The sequence below is a fragment of the Fonsecaea multimorphosa genome, assembly GCF_000836435.1.
Source record: "Fonsecaea multimorphosa CBS 102226 unplaced genomic scaffold supercont1.1, whole genome shotgun sequence".
Classification (NCBI taxonomy): domain Eukaryota; kingdom Fungi; phylum Ascomycota; class Eurotiomycetes; order Chaetothyriales; family Herpotrichiellaceae; genus Fonsecaea; species Fonsecaea multimorphosa.
The window spans coordinates 2,394,050-2,409,083 of record NW_015971635.1 but is presented as its reverse complement, the minus strand read 5'-3'; the positions used below and the strand labels follow the sequence as shown (position 1 = coordinate 2,409,083).

Below are 15,034 nucleotides of genomic sequence, written 5' to 3'. Positions count from 1 at the left end.
CGCAAATTGAAGAACCGGATGAAGTAGCAAATGCAGGGCAATTGTTCTTCTGTCTGTCTCTGTCCCTCTGTCTCTCCTTCTCAGCCATGCTGGCGACGTTTAATCTTCTCGACCAGCCTCTTGACATCACCATCACCAGCTTTCTTCTTCTCCCCATCGGTGCCCGTGGAGAGTTTGCTCCGAGCATCGTGATCAGCATCTCCCCCTCTCCCTGATCTCTCGTTGTCTCCTCTGTGCTTCCTCCGCCGTCCTTCCTCCAACAGCGCACGCATGGCCTTTGTGCCCTTGAATTTCGGATTCGTCGGGTCGATGGCGTACTCGTGGCTTTCGAACAATCGCGAAAATCGGGGATCTGCCGTGTCCACTTTGAACTCGTCTTGGGCATTTTCGTCCTGGACATCGCCCTTCTTGGCCTTGACTTTCTTCTTTTTGTTCTTCTTCCGCTCCTCCTTCTCGGCCTTTTGAATTTCTCGCATGTCAAAGTGCCGAATCCTCTTCTTTTTGGTTCCATCGGGGCCGTGTGCGTCGACATCGGCGTCGTCGTCGGCCATCAACAATTCAAGTTCCGCCCGCTGTTTGCGATCCGCCTCCTCCTCGGCCTCGCGCTCTTTCTGTTTCTTCAAGCGCTCTTCCTTTCGCAGTTTCTTGGAGGCAGCTTTCTCTGACGCGGCTGATGGTTCGGTGAAGAACGGGTCTTCGAAACCCAGATCCTCTCCCTCCTCCTCTCTAGCTTGGACTCCTTGTTCGTCGTCGCCCTTGTCTTTGTCGTGGGCGTCGCCCTCGGTTTCAGGGACATGGCCTTCACGAGCATTCTTCATCTTCTCCTTGCGCTTTTGCTTCCTCTCTCTTTCTTTTCGAACGTATTTCTCTAGCGTCGTCTCCTCTGGCTCGGGCGAGTTCTCGAACACTGATTTCTTTTTCCCCGTCTCGTTCGTTCCACCGCTCAAGCCAGATGTGAACGTGATCTGCATATCTCCAACCGGTCCTTTGTCTTTTTTCGCAGACTTCTTCTTCTCTGGCTCCGGCGGGAGACCGAGGAGTGTGCGCATACGCTGTCTTTCTGCTTCTTTCTTGGAAACAGGACCGCCGGTTGCTGCGGCCTCATTCCTCTCCTCTTCGTCATCCCCTTCGTCATCTGAAGCCAAGTAGGCCCTGAGATCATTCTCATCAATTTCCTTCCTACCACCCTTAAAGGCTCTTGCCACTGCTTCCTTTCGACCTCCATCCTCCGCGTCCCATGTCAACTTTACCTTGGAATGCTGCAATGCATCTGTCACAAATTCATTCGGTCGGTAGTCGTCGGGTATCCTATCACATTCTTCACGGGGAACATCAGTGGAGAAATCGGTGTCGTCAGGCACGAAGCGGAGATCGAAGAAATTTGCCGTGCGCAGATATTCAGTGCCGTCGACGGCATCATAGATCTGTTTTGCCACACTGGGCGAAGAGAATGTCAAGATGGCGTAGAAATACCGTAGACGTTCCAGTTGGTAGCGGCGTAGGGCAGTGGAGTCGAAATCGGTTGTGCCGTCGTCGGGTTTCAGCATGGAGTTTTTGATATCCTCATCTTCTTGTTCTTCGTCGTCGGACAAGTCTCCATCGGCGTCTTCCTTTGCAGGGTTCGCAAAGATCTCTTTGGGTGGACCTTCCATCTCTTCACGTTCTAGACGTTCTTTACCAAATTCGCTGGGATAGATGGAGACCTTTCGCAGGGAGTCTGAGGAAGAGAGGAAACTGCTGAAGACGGCCATCAGGTCGGCGGCGCGTATATTGTCCCAATCGAGGTTGACAACAGCAATGCGAGACGTGACTTCGCCCGTCGGGACGTCTGTCTGCTGCGTTGGACCAACGCCAACTTCCTCCTCCAGGGCTCCATCTTCTTCCTCGGACTCTTCGTCGCTTGTGGTCTCATCTGACGAAGATTCAGAGTCTGTATCTCTTCCTTCGCGTAAAGGATCCCGGGTCTTTCTCTCTATTCGATTCAATTCTTGTTGCACTTCATCGTCGTCGTCTGGGACATCACTTTGTTCTTCCTCGCCTTCCTCCTCATCGAAGTCGTATTTCCGCTTCAACCGCTTCCTCTCCGCGTTGGATTCGAGTGGGCGGCCATAGCGGTCGACTTTGGCTCGCTTGACAAAGTCCTCATCTTCGAGAACTCGAGCGAACCGCTTGTCGAGTTTGACCTTGTTCTTCTTCCCCGGAAGGCGGTATCGTGGGTCGGACTGGATATTGGCGAATCGAGGATCGGTGATTCGAGGGCCAGTTGAGGGCTTGGGAGGGTTCGCTGCTGTTTTCAGCTTCTTCCTCGAAGGCTCCTCCATCTTGAGGCTGTCTGGGGTCAACTAGTCCGCAGTGACCTATGCAATTGCGGACAAAGCACACACGGAGGGAAAAAAGTTGTCCGACCGTCAAAATTTTGGTGGGGAAAATTGCTGCGGAGGCGACATTTCCCGCCAGTTTTCCGCCTGCGGTGCGGCAATTCCATATTTGGTCCCTTGCATGGGTGGCAGCAACCAGCGTCACGCCAGGGCGCCAGGGCGTGAAGATCTTTTAGAGCTCCCCAGTGGGTGCCAGGAGTCCAGGACAATAGAGCGATTCTCTTTGTAATTCTTGACCTTGTCCTGAGTTGTCCTCTCTCTTTGCACTCTTCACACCAAAGCGCCTAGCTTGTGCGCACCTTGAGCTCAATTCCAAGAGCGCAGTCGGCACTGCGCAGACACAGACTGTCCCGCCCTGTTTGTCTCGGGTAGCGACGTGCCTCATTGACAAAATGCCTGCGGGGTCCTGCTTGATCACCGGGTAAGTCAGGCCATTTCAGCATTCTTAACAGAAACTGATCCGTCTTTCTCTCAGTGGAACCGGGTACATTGGCTCCTTCACAGCTCTGGCCCTTCTCGAAGCAGGCTACGAAGTCGTGGTTGTCGATAACCTCTACAATTCCTCCCCCGAAGTCCTCAATCGGATAGAGCTCATTTGTGGCAAAAAACCCGAGTACTACAATGTTGACATCACGGACGAAAAGGCGCTCGACGCTGTCTTCTCAAAGCATCCAAACATCGACAGCGTCATTCACTTCGCCGCATTGAAAGCCGTTGGCGAGTCCGGCGAGATCCCCCTCGATTACTACCGCGTCAATGTCTATGGCACGCTTTGTCTTCTCTCCTCTGCCGCCCGCCATAACGTCACGAATATCGTCTACTCGTCCTCCGCTACCGTCTATGGCGACGCTACTCGCGTCCCGGGCATGATCCCCATTCCAGAAGAATGCCCACTGGGCCCTACAAATCCCTATGGCAATACCAAGTTCACTTCCGAGCTGATGATCACGGACCACATCAATGCCGAGCGCGCAAAAGCCCAAAAGAAAGGCGACGCAGATGCGGTCAAGAAGTGGAATGCCGGGCTACTGCGATACTTCAACCCAGCGGGAAGCCACCCCAGCGGAATCATGGGCGAAGACCCCTCGGGAGTTCCATACAATCTCCTGCCACTGCTCGCGCAAGTCGCCACGGGAAAACGAGAGAAATTGCTTGTTTTCGGCGACGACTACGCGTCTCATGACGGCACCGCCATTCGCGACTACATTCACATCCTCGACCTAGCAGCAGGCCATTTGAAGGCATTAGATTACCTGCGCACGCAACAGCCAGGCGTACGAGCCTGGAATCTCGGCACTGGGCGCGGCTCTACCGTGTTTGAGATGATTAAGGCATTCAGCAAAGCCGTGGGCCGCGACCTACCTTACCAAGTGGTCGAGAGAAGACCCGGTGATGTACTGGATCTGACCAGCAACCCGACACGGGCGAACCGCGAGCTCGGTTGGAAGGCCACCAGGACAATGGAGGATGCCTGTGCAGATCTGTGGCGGTGGACGGAGAATAATCCGGAGGGATACAGGCAGAAACCACCTCAGAAGTTTTTGGATGCGTTGAAGAAGAACAACTGAAACACTTTATGCGTGCTGTGAGATATGAGCGTGAGGTATGCTGTTTAAAGGGCTGCCATGGTTTGCGGTTTGAAAACGAATACCCTGGACGCAAAATGCATTGGTGATGAGCAGTGAAAGGGCAGGCAGATTGCACGAACATGATGGAAGAAGGCTTTCCATTGGATTGGTAGTCTAAGTTGGTGTTTGGATCAAGATAGATGAGACAACAAAGGACAATATCTGGGTATTCGAGGACTCGAGCTTGGGATAGAGGCATTGAGCCGTCGACCATACTCACATAGCGGAAGCGGCATCGGAAGCATTCTGACCCGATGTGACTGATTTCTAATATCGGACTCGGGACAAGATACGCCGAGGCGCGCATTGCGTCTACACGCACCGAGCTTGCGACATTGACTGATATTACAATATCTACCTCGTATGCCCGTACACCATGATGGTGTGGAACTGGCCATTTTCCGCTGATCGGTAAGCATCATCGTCAGGTTGCGAGCCTATTTCTCCTCCAACCTTTCGAACACTCATGTCGTTGATGACCGTTCTCCCATAAAAAGGTAGGTACCGATCTGGTGTCCTGGTCTCCTTCGTCTGAGGTATCTCTGGGCTACATACCTCCAGACCAATAATCGCTACAGCTAGATTACAGGTCCAAGCATGGTAACGGCCTCGCCCTCGCAATAATGACCCAGAAACCCGTCCTCATTTCCGGCGCCGGCCTGGCCTCTCTCCTCCTCGCGCGCGCTCTTCTTCGCTCAAACATTCCCTTCCAAGTCTTTGAGCGCGATGCCTCGCTCACATTCCGCGGCCAGGGATACCGCCTGCGCCTGTCCTCCGAGGGCCTCGACGCGATCGAATCGGTGCTGGACCCTGCCGCGTTTCAGAGATTCTACGACCGCTGCGGGAAGACGGCCGGAGCCGGGTTCGTGGGCTTCGACGCCATCACCGGGGAAGTGGTCGAGGAGCACACGGCGGCCGAGAACTTGGGTTCGCGGGAGGGAAAAGTCGTAGGGATCGCGCGGGGGGACATGAGGAGGTTGTTTATGGAAGGGTGCGAGGATTTTGTGCACTTCAACAAGCACGTCAAGGGCTACGAGTTGACGGCCGACGGCGTAAAAGCCGTCTTCGCCGACGGGTCCAAATCCGTCGAAGGCTCTCTGCTTGTTGGAGGCGAGGGGATCAACTCGACGGTGGCCAAGCAGCTGTCCGGCGGGCGTCTCAAGGTGTACGATCTCGGCGCCCGCGGCATCCACGGCCAGGCACCGACCGCGGCGTTCAAGACTCTGGGCGAAGGCGTCTTCCGGATCGCCGACACCGCGAACCCCCGTGGCCGCCTCTCCATCATCACCAACGTCCGACCCAACGACATGGACGACCCGGACGTCGAATTCGGGTGGACCATGATCGGCATACCCGGTGTGATCAAGGCGCCTAACGACGACTACACGATCGTCGGCAAAGTCGCGGCCGACATCGCCAAGTCGCTCACCAAGGACTGGAACCCGCGCTTCAAACCCCTCTTCGACCAGATGAACGAGTCCGAAGCCGCATTCTGGAAAATCACATGCTCGACCCCTAGCGGCGTTCCCGAATGGCCCAACAACCCGCGCGTCACCGTTATCGGGGATGCGGCGCACTCGATGACCCCCGCGGGCGGCATCGGCGCCAACACGGCCGTGCGGGACTCAGCTTTGCTCGGTCGACTGCTGCGCGAGGCCGCCGCCGGCGGGCCTACCTGCAATTGGGACGGCGTCACGGCGGCCTATGAGAAGGAAATGAGAGTCTATGCCAGCGAGGCCGTGAGGTACAGCTACGGTACGTCGACAAAGGCGTTTCAGGTCCGTATTGACGAAGAGTCGAAAACTATATAAAGTAGACGGGGGACGGACACGAAATAGAGGGGAAAGAAAAGGCACTCCCGATATGATCTTTCTCATGGATGTCTTTTGTGTAACCGTGGATAAGAAGGTCCTTGTGGAAACCACTACTATCACTAGAAGCTCGCGCTGGACGATGCCCAGTGTCTGATCACCAAATATATTACCTCGGAATAGATCCGCTTATAACTTGGTCTGAAAGTTCATTGCCGATTCAGGGGCTTGGTCTTTGTGTCCCATCCTCTCGTACAATATATATGGGGGTATCAAGAAATGGTGTGCCGCCAACGCCATCGCTCACACAAATAGAAAGGGGGTATCAATGTCGCTATCGTACCGGCGAATACTATTCAAGTTGAGTAGACAACGCTCACACCAACCTTGCCAGTCCATTTCTTGACTCCACCGCCGTCATACGCAAATCCGCTCCCCGGATGCCCGGCGGTACTCTTTTTCCCGCTCCCAGTTCCTGCACTCGCTTCGCTAGTTGTCCCAAGTCCGCCAGTCGCAGCTGCGGCTCCACTGACAGGACTTACCGAGACTCCGACCTCAACAAGTAAACTCTTCACTCTGCCCGTCCAAAGAGCCTTGACGTTCCAAGAATCATCCACACGAAAGTTTAGCACGTTCTCTTCTTCCCGCTCGATTCGCTGTTCCTTGAGAGAGCGCTCGGCCGGGCTGAACCAGTCTTTGGCGAGGGTGCGGGCCCATTGGATTGGATCTCCATTTGTTTCGTTGTCAGAACCGGTGCCAGAAGGGTCGTTCTCTAAATCTCGAGATGACGAGTTCCGCCGGCGTCGAGGGCGCCACAATTCCCCACCCACCACATATCGTGACTCCCATGAGTAAAAGTTAAAGTCGAACCTGGATGAGAGGGACAGGGCCGACGTTGGGCGCACGGAGTAAGTGGACGATATTGACCCAGTAAGCGGAGTCAAAGTTAAGGTCATGGTATAGGGAAATGAAGAATGCGGCACATTTGATGGAGTGAGTATAGCGTGGGATGCTGTAGAGAGGATGGCGGCAGACGTTCCTGCTAGCGGCTTGTTGGGTGAAGGAGTAGGCTGAGGTGGTGGCTCCGACGGTGTTATATGAGGTGTGAGGGTGGTGAAGCGCAAGCCAGTCGAGAGGCCGATGACATGAGATAGAGGGCTGTAATAGAACTCTGCACCGGCAGAAAGCAGCGATGGCTTAGAGGCCAGACGGTTTTGATACGCAGTCAATGCATCCGCTTGCGGCGGAGAGTTCAGACCTGGCGATGGGAACTCTGTGAAGCCATCTGTTGCGCCTGCAACTTGCAACGATGGAGCGGGTGTCGATAGAGAGACCTCTGGCGTCTTGGGTGGGCTAAGGCCGAAATTCCACAGACCCCTGACTCCCAGAAGGCCATTGTCTGTCGAGCCCAGTCCCTCGATTGAATATCGGCCAGCATCGTGCTGAATATGGGCAAGGACCGAGGCTGGCGGTGGACCCGAGTTTAACACTGGAGTCGAGGCTGATTTGCTGTATAATGAGACGGAGAGCAGAGTCTCGGGACTAATGCGTCGTGCATATAGCGCCGTCAGAACTGAAGGAGGCGGGAGATCCAGAGTCGCATGCAGCAAAATTGGCTTCCTCCCATCTTCGCTTAGAAACTTGGGTATACCCTTCTTTTGCCCCGGTGGGAACGCAAGGGGGAGCCTTATATCTCTGTATCCCGGAGTCAAATATCTCAGCGGGATGGTTGGTGCTTCAGAAGGAACATGGCCCAATGGGATGCTTGAGTAGAGGTAGGATATCGAGCCATCTATGTGTCCCAGCGTCGACAAGGTGTATGAAGATGCGAAGTTCGGGGTGCTCAGAGACGAGACATGTAACGACAATGTCGAGGGGGTCTGGAACGAGAGTAATGCGTCCGAGGTTGCGGTCAGAGAGGAATAGCTGTTGTCGGGATTCCAGTCGGTCGACGTCCCAAAGGCGTGGACAATATAGTCCATGAAGCCAATCATTTTGAGAGGTGGACGAGCTCAAGCGCGCCAGGCGCTATCTCAAGTCGAGATTCATCTTAGAAATGTCAGTGGCATACCACAGTAAGCCGTGTCTTCGCACTGTGCTGATGCTTGAGAATGGTGGTCGACACCGTCGAAGCCGCAGTTGCTGAACTGCCCTTGAAGCCATATTGGTCCACCGTAATTATACGGGGTGGTATTCTGTCACAGAGCACATTTCTCAGTCTCGCCGCCGCAAGTAAAACGACGACAAGGTGACCACTCTGCCAAACACAGCTAGGGTATGGATAACAGAGAGAACAACACTATTCCAGTAATTGTAAATGAAGATCACCGTCGATCTACTAATCGGGTGGATTTTACTTCCTCACCAAGATAGTCTGGTCTGACCGCGCCATTTACTTCCCATCTCGGCATACCCCTCGTCTCATCAAAGCTTAGGGACTCTTGTCAAAAGTCTTGTCTGCACACCTCATCACGCATCAATTCGTTGTTGTCGCCATGACTCAGTTACGCTCAATGATTCAAGCTATTCGTCGCTGAGCGTTTCGACTAACCAAGAGGCAAACTGCCGCTCTCGGTCCTAGAGCTCCGGGCACCGAGCAGCATCTACGGCCTTAGTGTCTAGACGAACATGATTTGATCAAGCTGGAAGAAGTGGTCTGTCCCGACTCCCGAGCAGCATTCCAAATGGCAACGGGCAGACGGTACGAGGTACTTTCGGATCTTTTCGCCTTTTCAGCCAAGTAAGTCCGCTAGATTGGGTGCGTGGAGCTTGTGGTGGTGATAACAGCCTTGTCACTTTAGCAGCGCCCCAGCTCTGGGGTTACAGCTGACGCCACGAAACGCAGGCTGCCAGCCCAACGTGTTCCAGTCCCCCAGCTTGAGCTCTAGACTCGGAGTTGCCTGGTAGACGCGTGGAAAAGAGACGGGAACTTCGCGACCACCTGCTTAAAGGACGATGTGATGGCGCTAAGGCGCTGCGTGGGATTGCCACGATGTACCCACAGTAGCCTATCACGACCACTCTGGCTTTATCACGCAATGGCTTACTGCAACGATAAGCTGAACGCCAAAGGACCATTTTTCGCAGATAAACCCGGCATGCTGGGGCCCTTCTAGAAAAACTGCCACATGCGGATGGTGCTTTAAAAGCCCTGCCAGAATCTCGCAGCTGTACTTTTCTCCGCTTCTTTCAGCCCCCTCAACATTTCACACTGCCTCGAGAGACACCAGCGCACAATGGACAAGGACACCTACGCCGACGAAAAGCAGGTAGATCCCGACTACCCAGTGGTTGCCGGTGACGAAGGTGATGCCGGCCCCCTTGAAGGCTTCAGTGCCTTGATTGCTGAAGGTATGTGTTTGGTCAGCTGTAAAAGCGCCGAGCGACTGTTGACAGCGTATCCCAATAGACCACAAACATGAGATCAAGCTTCGGACTATGTCCTGGCAGAAGGCTGCCTGGTTGCTTTGTGGCGATCAGGTCTGTCTTGCCATCATGGCCCAAACATGGTCGCTCTCGTAAGGCCATCTCGCTACATTTCCCATCTTCATAGGGCTAACGATCGTGTCCATGCAGTGTCCTTGGCTGGGTTCCTGGTATCATCACCATGGTCGGTGCAGGTATCCTCTTTTGGATCACCTCCATCACCATGCACAAATACATCATGAAATATCCTCAAATCAAGGATATCTGTAAGTTTAATCTTCTTTGTTTGAGACAGTGGAGGGCTGTTGCAGCTTACTTTCATTCAAACAGGTGATTTCGGATACTACGCCTTTGGCAGGAGTCGGATCGCCTACGAGTGGACTGGATTCATGTTGCTCGCCAACAACATCCTCCTCGTTGGCTTCCACGTCCTGACGGGAGCCAAGATTCTCAATACCCTATCGAATCACTCCCAATGCACCGTTGTCTTCTCCATCATCATCATGCTCATGTATGTTTCCCCTGAACTTGAAACCTCTTTTTCCCTGCCGGGGACCTCAGCACTAACGACGAACAGGGGCATTGTTATGTCAGTCCCCAGAACCTTACGCCATGTGTCGTTCATGTCAATGTTCTCAGGTGAGCGACCGTCCACTCCACCCAACGCTGTTTTGCCCGCTGACCCCTGTATATAGCCGCCTGTATGGGAATGGCAATCCTCCTGTTCCTGATTTTCTCGGGCATCGAGGACCATCCCGGCTACGGGTACTATGGCACCTATCCTGCTGCTGGCGAGGTCAGAACCTACCCCTTTCCTCTTCCTGGCACTACCTGGATCAATTGGTAAGTAATATAGAAAGTTTCTCTTCCAACCCTAACCCTAACCCTAACCCGCGACCTCTCCTCCTCTATACTCTATACTCTATAGTATCTACCCTAAATACTAATCTTTTAACAGTCTAAATGCCGTACTTAACATTACATTTTTATGGGTGCCCCAAATCCTCTTTCCAACCTTCATATCGGAGATGGAGAAGCCACAAGATTTCCCCAAGTCCCTGGCCGTTCTCACGGTTATTTCGGCCTTTTTATTCATCTGTCCTCCGGCCATTGGCTTCCACTACTTGGGCCAGTACTCGACCGCTCCGGCATTTGGCAGCTTGGGGCCCACGTCTTATAAGAAAGGCTCCTTCGCCTTCGTTATTGTGCCGACGCTCGTTATCGGCGTGATTTACGCAAACGTGACGGCCAAGTTCATCTACTTCCGAGTCATGGGCAGGTCTCACCATGCACACAGCAACACTGTCATTGGATGGGGTGTCTGGATCCTGGTCATGGCGGTCATCTGGATCCTCGCATTCATCTTCGCCGAAGTCATCCCCAGTATGGGAGACTTTCTCTCTCTCCTCGGAGCGGCTTTCGACTCATTCTTTGGCTTCATCTTCTTTGCAGTGGCGTATTACCACTTGTATAAAGGGAGACTGTTTCACGGTGTGTACAGATCCATCATGACAGTCGTGCATGTCTTTGTCATGTTTGTCGGGCTGTTCTTGCTCGGACCAGGGCTCTATGCTGCCGTCAAGGCCATCATCGCCGACTACTCGGGGACTACTACGCCTGCCTTCAGCTGTGCGGATCTGTCCATCTAAACTCAACCCAAACCCTAACGTTAAGATGCACCTCCTGGTTTTGCGGGATCTCCACCACGATAGAAAGATAGTCAATATTGAACAAGCCATCTGGTATATATACACTACGTATCGTTCCTGGCTGGAAATCCGCGCAGCTGTTGGCCTTTGAATGGAGGCGCCTTGCCTTATAAGCACTCTCACCTGTCTTCTCAACTTTCCCCCCTGCCGAGTACTTCTGACCGAGTATCTCGTCCTTCAATGCATTAGCCTCATGTATGACAGACCCATGCTCGACACTGACAATAAGACATATCAGCAGCGAGGTGTCATCATCACTCTCGAGGGCGTATTGAAGAAGTCATGGCGGCCAAGCGCCGCCTGGCCGCGCGAATGTCCCACGTGGTTGTTGCGTGGGGGGGCATTCCTCCGAACCCTGAACAAACAAGCCGGACTCTCAATATCTTGAGACATACGCTTAGTTGTACCATGTCATCCAGCGAAATCTGGTATACGGTAGTCCTTATTTGCGCCACCTCAAAGGGCCCTTGGAGCGCGATACCACCTTCGACATATGCTCCCGCGCATTGTTTTCATTTTCCAAATCCCTCCCCGCATCGAGCTGGTGTTGCGCGTGGTGCTTCTGAAGGTTTGATGATGATATTTCAAAAGTCGATCCTGTAGCCTGCGGCTCAGCTCTTCCAGTTTGTTGTCGTATGCCATCCGCCGTTGCCTCGGGCCGGCGCTTCATGGATCTCAGCATAACGACAGATCTGGTCGGTCGAACGAGCCAGATTCTAGATCTCGTATCTCGATTTTGACTTTTTGACCATCGTGACCACAACACAGGCTAGATGGCCAAGGCAACTAACTCTAAGGCAGGAATACGAAGTATCTAGCCGAGCTGCATCGATCAGCTGGGAAAAGTCTTCTCAGCTTCAAACGTTGATAATCCAAAGGTTACATCTGGCGGACGGACGACTTGTCTCTTCGGAGGAGCCGAGGATCTAGTAAGGCTCAATATCAACAAACGCCATCATGTCTGATTCGACACCAGCGCTTTCCCAGGTTGAAGTCAATGGAGTGAAACTAGCCTACCGTGAGTCCGGGGAGGGCGAGCCCCTGGTTCTCGTCCATGGACATCTCTCTGACCACCGCTCCTGGACACCCATTGAAGCCAACCTGGCGGCCCACTTCCATGTGTACAACTACAGCAGACGCTTTGCCTGGCCCAACGAACCAATCCAGGACGGCGAGCCTCAGTCCTGGGAGCAAGACGCACTCGACCTGGCCGGCTTCATCGAGGCTCTAGGCATCGCACCCGCCCATGTCCTGGGCAACTCGTCCGGCGCCACTATTACCATCTGGCTGGCCCGTCAGCGACCGCAACTATTCAAGACTTTACTACTCGAAGAACCGCCCCTGATCACTCTCTTCTTGCCCAGCCTTCCACCGAGTCCCCTATCCGTCCTCTCCTTTCTACTCTGGCACCCTATCTCCTTCTGGCCCGTGATGACCTTTGGCGCCACCACGGTCTCGCCGGCCGCGGCGTACAGCAAAAAGGGCGACTACGAACGCGCCATCTCCACGTTCGGAAAGGGCGTCCTGGGCCCCAAGTTCTGGCCCCGCGCCCTAGCCGACGTCGACCGCAAGCGCCAGATCGACGACAATGCAAAGGTTCTGTGCCACTTCCTCCGGTACAATTCCATGCCCAAATTTGATGTGCCGGACGCGCGGGAAATCCAGGTCCCGACGCTCGTGATTACGGGGATTGAGGGCCCGTGGTCTCAGCAGTGTATCGATGCGGAGTTGATCCGTGTGTGCGGCGCGAAGAGGAAGAAGGAGGTCAAGATCGAGGGCGCGGGCCATGCAGTACACGAAGATAACCCGGAGCAGGTAGCCAGGGAGGTGGTGAGGTTCGTGTTTGAGGATAAGGCTGTCTAAAATAGGGGAATGGGGCAGCTGGGTGAGGATCGATCAGTCTATTGAAACAATGCTCCTTTACTGCTTTGAAATTGAACCGAGCACTCTGGATACTTGTCTGGAGCGGGGGTCTCCGCCCCATATACACGTCCTAGCCATGCCGCATACTTCGATGCTGTCCGGGTCAACCTCCACCCTTAGTAATCTCCTATCGTACTTCTAGTGGGTGCTAGGGATTGAGTGGAAAAGTCGAGAATTCCCTCTAGCGGGAGGGAGTCTCGCTCGATCTCGGCCGTGACGCCGACCATGTTCAACACTTTCAATATGTAATTCCCGCAATCGGTCAAGCAGTGCAAACTATGCTGATAGATACGCATCTGGAGACTGACCCATTCGGCATTAACATGGGAGACCCCTCGACATCGCCTAGCTGCTTGACTTTCTCAAACACAATCCGAGTGTACCCCTTTTGTTTGAGCAGGACCGCGAGGACTGGACCAGCAACGCCACAGCCGATGATGAGGACGGTAACAGGCGCCATTTTCTGTTTTGTCTTTTTTGACTCAACTCTTCAGTCTCCTTCTTTGGTGGTTGATGTCTTTCTTTGCTTGCTTGTCGGGTAGATATTGATCGACTTCACCAGCGGCCATCTTCCCATCCTTTACATCTTCCATTGACATGCCGTATCCATAGATTGATACGCTCTGTTACTGGACAGACAGCAAGCATTCTCTGGTCGCGAGGCGAGACATATCGAACCACCTTTGGCATCGAGACACCCACTATGTCATCATCCGCCAAAAGTAAGTCTAAGGTTGTTGCTTGCCAGAAGGATTATCCGACCCTTTTTGGACCTTGTATGGGCCCTTTTGGAGCGAGAGCCTAAGTGCAGGCGGCCCTGGAGCTGAGTAACAATAGAGTATGTAACAATACCTAGTGGGAAAACTCTAGGCCAACGTCACTCGGACAAGCTCTGGCCATCGCCGTCTCGCGCCCTCGCGCTTTGCGTGATCCCGAGGCTTCCCAGCTACGGCTTAGAGGCTTGTGACAAGACCTACTTTTTCGGGGATCCTGATTTCTCCGCCAACAGCGGGCTGGCGGCGCGACTCCCAAAGTTGTTGTAACAATTTCGTCGAGAGTTACATGCTGAGAGGTGGGTGTGACTCATTGCGAGAATCTGGGGGAAATACACGCAAGGTACAGAAGGCCGGGAGGAGGAACGATTTGGGTCTCGCGCTCTCGCGCCTGGGTTTTCTGCCGAAGAGAGAAAACAGCACGGGAGCCTCGGTATTAGTCCAAAGTGCCTTCGTCCAAAGGGCATCATCGCATTCCAATCATGTCCACCTTGCACAGCTATGGAGTTACTCTGCCCAACGGCTGCACCATCGTGCATGGGCAGGGCGCGAACATCAAACACCCCTTCAGCGACATCCCGGTGGAGATGCATGAGCTCGATCCAGGTAGCAGAAGGGCCTTTTCAGGGCAGATGGGATTCATCGAGTTCTCGACCGACTTCAGACTGCCTCGCCATGTGCATATCGCTGCCTCTTCTTCTTCCTCTTCTTCTCAGCCGGTGGTGGCGGTGCAAAAGTTCATCGCCGAGCGAATCGTCGTCCTCAACGGCGTCGCCCTCGTCGAGCTCAATGGCGAGATCTACGTGATCCCGCCCCAAACCCTGGTGACTATCGCGCCGGGTGTGCCGCACACCTGGACGGCGTGCCCACCGGGGGTGTCCGTTCCGGTCTCGCAGGGGCCGACGATGACGACCGGCGACCCCCTGCAAGTAATACAGTCCGAGGGGACATTCCTCATGCTCTACGAGTACGAAGAGCCCACCGCGTTCTTCCCCACGAGACAGACCGCGACGCTGGCGAGCGTGGACGACTATGAGCGATGCGATGATCTCGAGACCATCAGGATTCCGAGCTTGAGCGCTGACCAAGTCCGGCAGAGGTGCTGGTTCGTGTGCGATAGGACAGTGAGAAAACCCGGATGAGAGGAGGGTCGATCTTGCAGGTGATGGCATCGTTTCCTTTTCTAGATGAAAACAATATATATACATAATGTATGCCTCGTGTAGTTTGATCCTGTGTACGTCACAGACACATGTGAAAACTGTCACCTCCAGATTGCAGCAACTTTGCTCACAACGGCAGTTTTTTCTTTGGTCGGAAACAGTGGTTCCTCATTTTTTCCACCATATAGTGAAAACTGTTCCCGGAACAGCGGCGACTTCAGCA

At 53.9% G+C, this 15,034-nt stretch overlaps 7 protein-coding genes across 7 annotated transcripts; 5 read left to right on the top strand and 2 right to left on the bottom strand.

The window, feature by feature from the left end:
- Positions 1-80: 80 nt before the first annotated feature.
- Positions 81-2,321, bottom strand: Z520_00911 (uncharacterized protein; the record flags this gene model as incomplete). Its single annotated transcript, XM_016771430.1, has 1 exon — positions 81-2,321. One exon carries the CDS (start codon positions 2,319-2,321, stop codon positions 81-83), a length of 2,241 nt encoding a protein of 746 aa, XP_016638340.1.
- A 449-nt stretch (positions 2,322-2,770) lies between these two features.
- Z520_00910 (uncharacterized protein) lies at positions 2,771-3,946 on the top strand (the record flags this gene model as incomplete). Its single annotated transcript, XM_016771429.1, has 2 exons — positions 2,771-2,799; positions 2,854-3,946. The coding sequence occupies 2 exons, from the start codon at positions 2,771-2,773 to the stop codon at positions 3,944-3,946; spliced, it is 1,122 nt and encodes a 373-aa protein (XP_016638339.1).
- Positions 3,947-4,629: 683 nt separating this feature from the next.
- Z520_00909 (uncharacterized protein) lies at positions 4,630-5,817 on the top strand (the record flags this gene model as incomplete). Its single annotated transcript, XM_016771428.1, has 1 exon — positions 4,630-5,817. The coding sequence occupies one exon, from the start codon at positions 4,630-4,632 to the stop codon at positions 5,815-5,817; it is 1,188 nt and encodes a 395-aa protein (XP_016638338.1).
- A 356-nt stretch (positions 5,818-6,173) lies between these two features.
- Z520_00908 (uncharacterized protein) lies at positions 6,174-7,811 on the bottom strand (the record flags this gene model as incomplete). The annotated part of the gene is made up of 1 exon (XM_016771427.1): positions 6,174-7,811. The coding sequence occupies one exon, from the start codon at positions 7,809-7,811 to the stop codon at positions 6,174-6,176; it is 1,638 nt and encodes a 545-aa protein (XP_016638337.1).
- Positions 7,812-9,053: 1,242 nt separating this feature from the next.
- Positions 9,054-10,892, top strand: Z520_00907 (uncharacterized protein; the record flags this gene model as incomplete). The annotated part of the gene is made up of 7 exons (XM_016771426.1): positions 9,054-9,168; positions 9,227-9,335; positions 9,394-9,509; positions 9,574-9,754; positions 9,821-9,882; positions 9,939-10,086; positions 10,202-10,892. The coding sequence occupies 7 exons, from the start codon at positions 9,054-9,056 to the stop codon at positions 10,890-10,892; spliced, it is 1,422 nt and encodes a 473-aa protein (XP_016638336.1).
- A 1,017-nt stretch (positions 10,893-11,909) lies between these two features.
- Positions 11,910-12,815, top strand: Z520_00906 (uncharacterized protein; the record flags this gene model as incomplete). The annotated part of the gene is made up of 1 exon (XM_016771425.1): positions 11,910-12,815. One exon carries the CDS (start codon positions 11,910-11,912, stop codon positions 12,813-12,815), a length of 906 nt encoding a protein of 301 aa, XP_016638335.1.
- Positions 12,816-14,130: 1,315 nt separating this feature from the next.
- Positions 14,131-14,790, top strand: Z520_00905 (uncharacterized protein; the record flags this gene model as incomplete). The annotated part of the gene is made up of 1 exon (XM_016771424.1): positions 14,131-14,790. The coding sequence occupies one exon, from the start codon at positions 14,131-14,133 to the stop codon at positions 14,788-14,790; it is 660 nt and encodes a 219-aa protein (XP_016638334.1).
- Positions 14,791-15,034: the final 244 nt, after the last annotated feature.